At 38.1% G+C, this 12,320-nt stretch overlaps 1 protein-coding gene across 1 annotated transcript in view; it reads left to right on the forward strand.

Moving 5' to 3' along the window:
- LOC113159996 (carbonic anhydrase-related protein 10-like) overlaps positions 1-12,320 on the forward strand; it is a 78,849-nt gene that overhangs the window by 37,393 nt on the left and 29,136 nt on the right. The window contains exon 3 of the mRNA XM_026357003.1: positions 4,850-4,992. Coding sequence (XP_026212788.1) covers positions 4,850-4,992 — 143 coding nt within the window. The remainder of the gene's footprint in view (positions 1-4,849; positions 4,993-12,320) is intronic.

Here is a 12,320-nt window from a genome sequence, read left to right on the forward strand (position 1 = left end):
GAATATTGGGAGGTTGATAAATGGTAGTTTTGTGTTATACTTCTACTGGATCTGTCATTATTCCTGTGTTACTTTCTGTCCTCTCACTGTTCCTGGAAAACCAAAATGCACTGTAATGTGTTGTTAATAGGTTACTTAGCTTACCTGTATTCCCCCTGAAAAACATAGGCAACCTCTAGTTATAGTTTTAACAACGACAGGTGCAGAAGTTACTGTAGATTGTTTAGGTCACGTAGTAAAAGATGTTAGTTCCTGCTTTTTTTAGTAGGGTTGTAGCAATTTGCTAAATTCATGGTCAAGTTCAGTCAGATTTTTGAGGCACTGTTCTGCTTATACATTTTGTTTTTGGTGGGTTTATTTAATTTTAATTTTTGCAGCTTTCAAAACACTGATGTCCTGCACTCTGTACACTTTGTACCGTTCCTGAACACCTCATAACACTGTTGACCTAGCAGCTGAAAATGTGATAATAGTTCATAGATTGGTTGCTAATGTTGCTAGTGCTGTCAATTACATACAAAAGAATCGCACACTGCTGTTATCTGTCCAAATCTACTGACAAAAAAAAAAAAAACACTTCACTGTTCTCCTTGGCAAGTTTGTTGTCAGAAAGCTGCCAGACAGTAGGTGATGACTGACAGTAGGTGATGACACTAATACAGAGGTGTGAGTATGAACACATCTGTTTACGAGGCAGTCTTTGGACTTTCTTTCTTTTTATTTCTGTATTAAATTAGATCAGACAGATTTTCTGAAAGAGCTATGATTTAGACAAGAATAAAACCAGTGGTGGCTTATTTAAATGAACTGATATAACATTATAAGCCACCACTGATTGAAATCTAGGAAACCCAACTGAAACAAATTGTATTCTTGTCTAAATCAATACTCTTTTTAAAAAATCGCTCTGATGTTGCATGGTTAACAGACCGATATACATAAATATAGATAATAATGAGACAAGGAGGAACAAGTATGCCCAAAATGTGTGTGTATTTGTGTGTGTGGCACTTCACACAGACAGGAGCCGTGAGTTGCAGTGGAAGCTGCAGTACTAACACACAATGGATGTCTGATAAGGGGCTTCTGTAATGGCTTCCACTGTTGCAGGAGCTGATAATGTAATCATTTCAGAGGATAAATTGCTTTTATAAAGAACAGGAAAGGTTAATGTGAACATTTGCAGGCTTTGTGACTGCCGAGTGTGTTCCCCACCATGACACATCAATTCTGACATTGGCAAACTTAGATTTTTAGTAACCAATCTACTTAATGACTGTTGTTTTTCTGTCACTCCAAATTGATTTGATTTGATGATTTGGCAATTATATGAGTGTATTATCCTGAAACAAACAAGCGGGCCATTTTCTGCACTAGGAGTACTTTAGCTGTTTAGCTCATTTTGCAGAGAGTGCCTTTTGCTATAGTTTCATTAATTGCAGGGATATTTCTACACAATATTGCAGTACTACTACTTTATAGTAAAGGAATCTTCATCTTGATCATGAAAACAGATCAAGACTTTTTGGGACCGGGTGTTTTAAACTGTAAAACACTGTGTTCTCCCTTACTCTTTATGTTCTCTATGGTCTCTTTATTAATCACTCCTTTCCCCACCATTTGAACTCAGTCGGTTATAATTATTAAAGGGGATGGTAAGTCCTCAGGGCTTCCCTTCCTCTTTCTCCATCCCACTGTGTCCTTCCTTTACCCATCTCTCTTTGCCTCCACATCCCTCATTTCTCTCTCAACTGCTCTGCCCTGTTATGGGTCAATGTTATCAGTAGTTGAGCGCACCCAGTTTAAAAACTAATTCAGGTGACCTCTTAATTAAATGCACTGTTACAGGATACTAAGGTAAAATTTAGTCATTTTGACTGCAAACAGGATTCTAATGACATGGGGTGCCACAATTTTACTACAGTTGGGTTACGGTTAGTAACTGTGAATAATTGCAACTCTGATGTGTTTGTTCATTATCAGTAAGAAATTATGTTCAATTTGTGGTAAATAAATGAATATAATGACTTAATTCAGTTAGTCATTTTAAGTTGTTAAATCTGAGGCATGCAACAAGATATGATATAACGAGAGATAACAAAAATATGAACACACCTGTGGTGGGGACCTGTGACATCATCAGCCTTATGGAGGTCTCCGAGTAGTTAGTTGTTCCCCTGCTCCGATTCAAACAGGCATAAAAACATGATTTGGAAATTTTACTCCTTTATAAATTAAATATTGGTAACATATTGGTTTTTTTTTCTCAGTTGTACTTCCAAATTGCTTTTTTCAAAATGTACTTGCTGACACACAGTCTTTGCCTTTCACATACAGACCTACTTAGCATCCTCCCGTACGTGCAGACACAGCTGGATAATATAACAGTGTTTTGACATGCGGTTGTGTGCTGAGCATGGGTCACGATTGCACTCTAGAGGTCAGGCCAGCCACATCTGTCACTTTATTCCTCTACTGAATACTGCCAGAGAGGGATGGGCGGAAGAATGGATGGAGCAAGAGAGCGTGACAGAGAGAGAGAGAAAGAATGCAAGAAGGAGCAATAAACAATAGGGCATAGGGTGAAAGAAAAAGGAAGAGCGTAGTAGTCCTAATCAGCTCCCAAGTGTAGGTCACTGTGTATGAATGCTAAAGCAGCATTTATTTTATCATAATATCAATTTTTTTTTTGAGAGCAAAATAAAAATGATATTTTTAAATAAAACTCACATTTATTGAACAAATATTTTTCTAATTTAACTAAGTCTTAGCTGAGAACTGGCTACTGGTGAGTTGTCATTAAGCCCGTCTCTGACAAGCATTATGACAGTTTAGCTAGTGATAATCCCCTTCATCTGTGTGTGTGTGTGTGTGTGTGTGTGTGTGTCTGTATGCTTGGGGTGTCTCGTTGAGGGAGAGAGAGAGAGAGAGGGGAAAATGTCTCTTTGTGCAGTTCTTAAAACTACAGAGGCTTTAGTAAGGTTGTCTAAAGCTTTGCGTGGTACATTGTGCACATGTCTTCATTATGTTGTGAGGACACATTTTAGTTTGGTACCATTGTTGTAGGGACATTTTGCCTGGGCTTCATTACTTCAAATGCAGTTTCCAACTGTGTAAATCATCAAATTATAGAGTACCGACTTGGTTTAAGGTTAGGTTTGGGTTAGGGGGAGATTAGGTGATAAGGATTAAGATATAGTTATGGTAAGGAAAGTAACACTGAATGTGTGTGTGAGAGAGAGAGAGAGAGAGAGAAATCAACCTCTTCCTTTTTGTTTGACACAGAGTTAGATCATGCATCTCACATCTGGCTATTAGCGGGACATTCCCCTCCAAACCTATTCCATGATCATTGCCACAGGATCAAACATCTCTGTAATCACGTTATGGTGGAGGATCAGCTGGTGGTAGAGAGCAAAGCCTGCAGTATCTGATTATCCTGATCTGCTGTTTGCAGCGTAATAGATCATTACATATAGACGAATGTATCAACAAATTTAGAACAGACTGTATGCTATGAAGGTAATCAATTAACCATTAATTGAATCCTTCACCTCTAAGTGTGTCTAGTAACTAGTCATGGTAGAACTGTCAGGTTTGTAGGATTAAGTCTTATTTGAGTCTTTCTAAAAACCAGAAACACAAGAGCAAAAGTGTAAGGAAAGGGTTCAACAGTGCAATTGTTAGCATGTCCTGTATACTGAAAGTGGATCCTTCATATAATTGTTCAGTCATTAGTCGTTATCAATCTCTGGAGATGGTTATAAACTGTGCCCATATTTTTCTTAATGAAGAATCCTGATGCTCATGACGTCAGTGTTCAGGCAACAGGGCTCAAGAGGCGTCAGAATGCTCCAGTTGGTCTGTTCCAAAAAATAAGTCAATTTCTTGGTAATGTCCCCTAAAATATAAAAATAAAAATAGATTCTCATACAACTAAACTACAAGCACAAATACATTTTGTAGCAAATGTAATCACATTAAGATTATGTTTGTTGCATATGTTGTTGAATGATTGAAAGTAAAACAAAGGTTCAAGAGGTGGTTGGAGTGAATATTGGGGGGCAAAAAGTGCAGGACGGTGAAACTACAGATGTGACTCCAGAGTCCAATGTGTATTCAAGTTTAGGCAAGGAAAGTACTTAGGTGAAGGTTAGAAAAAGATTTTTAAACTTGTGTGTAAATTGGTGGACCACATCATGTAAATGTTTAATAAGATAGACACAAAATTGTAGTTCACACTGTAAGACTGGATATTTGGGAAGAAAACAGGTGTCGGGGTACATTTTATTGATAGTATTAATATATACATGTTGTGTGTCTACATACTGCCTTTATGTTCATAGAAAATAACTTTTCATTTTTAGGAGACCGGGCTAGAAAACTCAGGTCTCGATGTCATGATCATACTGTGACTGTAACATGCGATCAGGGTCACAAGTGTGAACTCATTTAAAGGCATTGCAAGACAAAAGATTGGGAACCCCTGATGTATATTAAAGGTAATGATAACTAGTGGGAGAACTTTTGGATAGACTTTAATAAAGCCCAATTCTCTACCTTAGTTATACTTGCAGATAATAACCTGGAGACTTTAATGAAAGCTCTTTTTTTAGAGTCAGAATTTAATGAAGCCATATGTAAATTCAAATCTCCCTAAACTCCTTGTTTCTCTCGTCCCATTATAATGAATTTCGCCTGCTCATTTTATCTCTGTTTTTATGGTTAGTGCACACACACACACACACACACACACACACACACACACACACACACACACACACACACACACACACACCACTAATCCCTGTGACACCCTCTTTTTCACTTTCTCTTCCTCCACCTCCAGTCCCATCCTTCTGGGGTCTGGTGAACTCAGCCTGGAACCTGTGTGCCATAGGAAAGAGGCAGTCACCGATTGACATCGAGACCAGTCACATGATCTTTGACCCCCACCTGACCCCACTTAGACTCAACACAGGAGGACGTAAGGTAAGGACCACCATTGATGACCTGACATGTCTTTGGATGAAAACTCTTCCTCAGTGGCTCACTCCTTGGAAGGAAGTTAACGTCCAGTGAATTTGAGGTTGACTTTTGGTGACAGAACTCATGAATTGCTCTGATACAAGCACAGTTTTTTGTCTCTGATGGTGCTGGGCTTTGATCCATCACAGTGGCAGAGACCAGAACAGGATACATTCTCTAAATCAAGACATAGAGGAACTACTGTCTGACAGTGACGATGCGCCTTTCATCCATATCCGTAGGCTTTCAAATTCCCAGCTGCATTTGACTGTGCTAAGCTCAGGAGGCATTACAATTTTAGCCCTTTACACAGCAATCACAGTTAATCTTTGCAGGAAAAATCCTCTGTAAATCACTGTTAAAACACAGCTTAGATCTGTGATCTCGTGGTTTTTGGATATTGGAGATCAACATTTGTACACCCTAGATAGCAAAACTGATTGTACTGTTAAATAACAAGCTTGAAATTCTTCAGTTCAGTACTTTCTGCTAAGGACAAACAGTAGCATGTTTGTTGAAAAGGTAGACAGTGTATCGCACAAAAGTATTAAGTAATGAAGACAGTTATTATATAACAAATGTGGGCACAGACATCTATTGAGCCTCCAAGAGACCACAGTTGGATTTTTTTGTCTGAGCTACTGTTCCCCTGCAATAAGTTTCGCATTACCTCTGATTCACAGAGGAAGAGCTTTGACACAAAGTGGATTTATTGTTGAATATTATTACAAATGTGATGGACTGACCCAAGCTGCTCCTTGGACAAAATTAAAATGGTTGCTAGATAACACAAACATTGTTGAGAGAGAAAATAAAACATATTGTTAGGTATCTATTGACAGAGAAAGCTTAAAAATCTGATGCCAGTGGGCCTTTGTGTTTAGCAGTTAGCCTGCATTTTTTTGATTGGGAACAAATACATCTGGTTACATTGAAGATGATCACTGACAGTTCATTAAACAAGAACAAAATAAAATAATTAATGATAATTAATTAAATAGAATGATTTATTATTTTTGCTGTTGCAGGGGCCTCCCCTGTGCCCTGTTTCACATGCACTGTTAAATCGGATTGTTCCACAGGTTGCTGATCTAGCTCATTTCTTCTTTTTGATTTTTTTAATGGAAACAAAGAATGAAGAATTATTATGTCATATATTTTGAAATCCGATGACAGAGAAGCAGAGGCATATTTCTTTTTCTATGGCGAAAAGGAAAATTAGACTTGATTTGTATTTTCAATTCAATTCAGTTTTATTTGTATAGAGCGAATTCACAACAGAAGTCATCTCAAGGCACTTTACAGTGTAAGGTTTAAGACCTTACAGAGTATAATTGTATAGAAAATTACATAGAAAACCCAACAATCCCATTTGAACAAGCATTAGGCAACAGTGGAGAGGAAAAACTCCCTTTAGAGGAAGAAACCTCCAGCAGAACCAGGCTCATAGTGCAGGAAAAACATTGGGCTGGTCAACTGGATTCTGGAGATGTACAGCTCCAAGGCCAAGGATACCTGCAGAAAAGTACAGAGAGAGCGGGAGACAGAGAGGAGAAAAAAAAAATCTGGGAGAGAGAAACAAAGTTAATGACATGCAATGGTAGCATTTAAATGGATAGAGGAGAGGAGAGGAGCTCAGTTTATCAGTAGAGGTCCCCCAGCAGAATAACCTATATCAGCATAACTAAGAGATGGTTCAGAGTCACCTGATCCATCTCTAACTATAAGCTTTATAAAAAAGGAAAGTTTTAAGTCTAGTCTTAAATGTAGAGAGGGTGTCTGCCTCCCGAACCTGAACTGGGAGCTGGTTCCACAGGAGAGGAGCTTGGTAGCTAAAGGCTCTGCCTCCCATTCTACATTTGAAAACTCTAGGAACCACAAGTAAACCTGCACTCTGAGAACGGAGAGTTCTGCTTGGAAGAAAAGGAACTATGAGTTCTTTAAGATAAGATGGAGCCTGATTCTTAAGTGCTTTATATGTGAGGAGAAGAATTTGAAATTAAATTCTGGATCTTACAGGGAGCCAATGGAGAGAAGCTAACGTTGGATAAATATGATCTATCTTGCTATTTCCAGTCAGAACTCTGGCTGCAGCATTTTGGATTAAGTGGAGGCTCTTTAATGAGTTATTGGGACATCTTACTAATAATGAATTACAATAGTCCAGTCTGGAAGTAACAAATGCATGAACTAGTTTTTCAGCAACACTTTGGGACAGGATGCTCCTAATTTTAGCAATGTTTCTCAGGTGGAAAAAGGCAGTTCTAGAGATTTCTTTGATGTATGCAGTGAAGGAGATATCCTGGTCAAAGATAACTCTGATATTTCTCACAGTGTTACTTAAGGCTGAAACTAAGTAATCTAGGGTAAGAATTTTTAGGACCAATTTTAACAACAAAGTTTCACTTGTAAGTTGCTTTGGATAAAAGAGTCTGCCAAAAGAGTCTGTGTAAATGTAAATATAAAAGTAGATTTAGTCAGAAATCAAACAGTCACATTATCTTTGAAAATGAATTGGCAGTCAGATCACTAATTCATGTGTTCCACCTGGGACAAGTTAGAGAATTTCTTTGAAGTTTGAACTGATTTTATGACTATTTATGCATTATGTATTTTATTCTAAATAAACCCTTCACCAAGTTTTAACTGAACTAATTACTGTGTTAGACATTACAGGTCATGTTATTGATCAGTAGAAAAATAAAAAAAAAACATAATAATTTCATCACCATCTTCATCCCTTTCTCTTTGCCTTTACATTTTAAGATTCGCTTACATTTAAAATTCACTGGCCTCAGAATATTTTAAAGACTGATTTAAGTTGTGTGTTATTTTATGATTTAATACGGACGACCATCTTATAGCTTTCTCACATCATAACTTTGCTGCTAGGGAAATAATTCTCTCTTTGAGAAGTTCCAAATGTACCTGTGTCCAGGGCACGCTGAATTACATATATGTGTGAATACAGGAATAATCCCTTTCTGAAGGCCTGAATCTGACAAAAACAGGTTATAAGAAAATATTAACAAATACATCAATAAATAATAATTTAATTATTGATAGGAACTGTACAAAGAAATGCAAAGGTTATACTATTTAATGCAAAACCCAGATAGTACACATTCCTAAAAGTACAGGATAATAGACTGAATATACACCCTATAGCATTATTAGGATGTGAAACTATATCTAATAGTACAAAATAACAATCAACTATTTTAAGAAAACATGTGTATTTACTTTTTAATTGCCAAAAAGCAGTGCTGGATACTATATTTTCCATAAGATAATTTGATTGGATTTTTGGTTTATCAAGCTGAGATAAGTCTAAAGACTTTTCGATGACATTAAATTTTTAAGTAATTAATTTATTAAAGGCAGGGGCAAACAGAAAGAGAGAGAACTGGTCATAATAGAACAGCTGGAATGGAAAGTTGATGTGATTCCAGAGGTTTGCTCAGAATTTTCCTCTACAAGACACAAGAGTCCATTTATTGACTTGTTAAATTTCGCAAATTGCCATTCTGAATTATTGCCTGTAAAAACAAAATCTGATTTAAGCAGAAGTATTAGGTTCTACTGGGATTTTACTTCAATTACATGCTAATAACACAATTTGAATATTTTCATAGTTAGTGGCTAAGACTGTCCCACTGGCCACACAGAAACCTTTAGGGAACATTAGCCCCATTCATTACCTCTGCTGAAGCGTCTATCCTTGCAATTCCCCCGGAGGTTTACTCCTTGTAATGAGGCCATGGTGTGAGGTTTTATCCTAAGAGAGCAGTGTCAGCTAGTAATCATGGTCTCTGTGGCGTACTGCAGTTCAAACAAGGGCAGAATGAGAGCAGATGAGTGTCAGCGAAAGCTCCGGCTCTGTTCCTCCAAACCACTGGGGAATGTAGGTCACCTGGGCAAATGAAATATCTGGATTAGTGAAACCATGTGCCGGAGCTCATTTTAATACATTTGCATTGGATTTTATTTTTGCTAAAATATGTATGCAACTGCTCTCTGTACTCTTTTTTTTTTTTTTTTACAAATATGGTGCAAATTTATTGTGATCATAATTTTATGTGTATTTGCGTACATCTAAAAGAATAACTCACTTTTTAACATATTCCCCGTTCATCCAGCCATTATCTATGCTGCTGATCCTTTAAAATGAAATTGGGGAGGTGGTTGGAAAGGCTGGATCCAAAACAGTTGTAAAACAGAAGTGCTGGAGCCTATCCCAGCTGTCATCGAGCGAGAGGCGGGGTACACCCTGGACAGGTTGCCAGTCGATACATTTACCAAGTAAATCAAATCAAATAGACCAGGGCATGCATATAGGACATCTGAAGTGCAGTCTAGTAAAAAAACAAAAAACAAAAACAGAGGTGTAGTACTCTGACTTCATGTGTGCAAATGTGACCCCAGTGCTATTCACCTGCCAGATCTGTAAATGGGCAACTGTAGGCCAACAAGTCTGTCGTGTCAACTAAAAGGTGCAGTGTGTAAGAGTTCAAGGGATCTACTAGCAGAAATTGATTATTTATAGAATTTATAACTTTCTATTAGTGTGTTATCACCTAAAAATAAGAGCCATTGTGTTTTCTTTTGTGAGGATAATTCTGGACTGTGGACACCGTTGCTCCCTGTTGTTTTCCTCGGTTTTGTGTTGTGTTGGCTGGATTACCTATTGGAGTTTATGTTTGGATTACTTATGAGAGTTTTATGTTTTGGGACTTTGTTTCAAAGAGGCTGACCACTGCTCAGTTGATGTCGACGCTGTTGTGTTTTGTGTGTGTGCCTAAACAAACACCCAGAACTGAGTGGATTGCATCGGCATTATTATGACATGTTTAGTTTAGAAAGATTCTTTTAAATCTTTCCAGGGGGCAAGCCGCCTTTCACAGAGGCTGCCGTGTTGTGTTACCAATAGACTACAGTAGCCCAGAACGGACAACCCAGACACCAGTCTCTAGAGAGTGAATTTCACGCTTTCACCTTCCACTTCTCTGGAGGCTGCTACTCACAGCTCTTCTCCCCCGCCTGACCCTGGCTTCTCTAACACCTGCCTTTCCAAAGTAATAATAATATTTTCTATTTCACATGGACGCCCTGACCTATAATTTAGTTTTACTGTAGACATAAGAAAATGTTAGGTAATTTTATTGTACAGAGGACAAGATAAGAGGAGTGTGGGTTGGAATAGAGAGGGAACCACTGCCAGTAGGAGCTGGGGACTCCAGGAAGTCCTGGGTGATGAGATGGAAAACGCCAAGTTGGCATTCTCCACGTGGTGGGGGTGATAGGAAGCTTGGCTATGTAAAACAGAGTTAGGAAGTAACAAAGCCGAGGCTCAGTTCAAAAAAGAAACAAACAACTTGGGCAACAAAAAATCACTGCTTATGGGCAGGCAAAAAACTCTGACTGAGGTCCAGGAGAGGGAGGTCAGAGGGTCAGAGCTAGATAATAGGTATGTTAGAGAGAGTTCAAGTGATGAGTCTGGGAGACAGGCAAGAGATTAAAAAAAACAGGCACAAAAAACAACTAGATGGCAGGAGCAAGGCAGGAAGTAGTGCGATTAAAAAAAAATTACACAAGCAAAGGTACAGGGCTGAAGAGTTGTACGGAGACAAACAATCTGGAGGAGAAACTGGAGCCAGGGTGGCATAATAAAGTAAAGGCAGGGCACAGGTGCAAACATTCAAGAGAAAAGTAAAAAACAGAAGAGAAAATAAAAGCACAGAACCAGAAAGCAGACTGGAACTATGACAATATTAACTCAATTAATTGTATTTAGATCCTTTTTAAACACTGCTAGTTGGGTTAAGTATGACGCTATAATATAATCTTAATCCCTCCATACATTAAATCAACTATCCATGTTGCTTACCTCACCCGGGTTACCTGGACCTTCCTGTGGGATGGTTTAGCACACAGATGTGTAATGGTAGGTTGTGTGCCTCTTTATGTAACAGTAGGTCAGACTTGAGAAGTCTTGTGCCCTGGTTTCCCCCGTATATCTGGATTTCTGGTGAAGGAGGATTTAATAACAATAGGTCGTGTTCTGTATCATTTATTGTTTACAAATAATGTTAGATTTGGAATTTCTTGCACTGATCAGCAGTCCTGCAGGACATTAATACTAGATTTTATGTTTTCTGAGATGTTTGTGGTGATGACTATAAAAAGCATTGTTAATGAATGATTAGCACATTTCTGGTAGTAAGTACATTTAAAAATGGCCATTACAGACAATTTTTTCATTATTGATTACACTATAAAAGATACGATGCGGTCAAATCTTGGCAAGTAGTTGTAGGGGACAGATCACAATCTGTCTTGTTGGTTGTTTACATGTATTTAGCTCTGTCCATTTGTTATCCAGTCACCCAAACCACATTTTAAAACCAAGTGTAAACAGTCAGAAACAATTGTCACAGTCAAACTCAATGAATTAATTATAACGAAGAGAACAGCTCTTAATGTCCCTCCCGTCTCGTCCAGATGGTTGGTACCTGCCATCTTCAGGTCTGTAGCTGTCCAAATTGACCAGGTCTGCATGTATGCCACCCTCGGGTTTGAGAAACATGACCTGATTAGCAAGGCTGATGACATTTGAGATAGGGAAGGTATTGGCATTCCTCAAGTGCCAGGGTTGGTAGGCATATTCATTCTACAAAAGTTTTATACATTCATACCAATGAATGAAATGAGTGTGTGAGTGAGAGATTATTGTTGTATTTCTTGCTCCTCATTTCCTGTCATCACTCAACTGTAATAAAAACTTAATTACTTTTCCAAAGAACCACTTTGGAAAACAGACAGGGAAATAAAATGCCTATTTCTTGTGTTTGTGCCTGTAACACTGGGTTTGATTCCTTTGTTAAATTGGTCCTGTAATGCAATGTGAAATTGATAGCATATTACCAACAGTAAATTCCACTTTCCCCATCAGAATACCCTTGTAGGATGTTGGTAGTTGGGGCATTTACTGCTTACTTTACATCCAAGACCAATTTCCCCAAAACTGACTTGTGACACTGTAAACCCATGAACCACTCGCAAATGCCAAAAAAACTGAATTGCATACAGACAACAAAACATACACCAGACGATGTAGTTTCTTGAATATGTTTTGTATCTGTGTCTCTTTGCTTATTTTCCACTCCTGCAGAGGATTTCTAAGCTGCACATTCTATTCATCCAAAAATTAACATGAGGACCTGGCTGAGCGTGAGTGTTAGCGGATTACGAGTTGGCCAGAGTTAACCTAATAACAGTCTATTTTTATCCAA

The sequence above is a fragment of the Anabas testudineus genome, chromosome 8, assembly GCF_900324465.2.
Source record: "Anabas testudineus chromosome 8, fAnaTes1.2, whole genome shotgun sequence".
NCBI classification, from domain to species: Eukaryota; Metazoa; Chordata; class Actinopteri; order Anabantiformes; family Anabantidae; genus Anabas; species Anabas testudineus.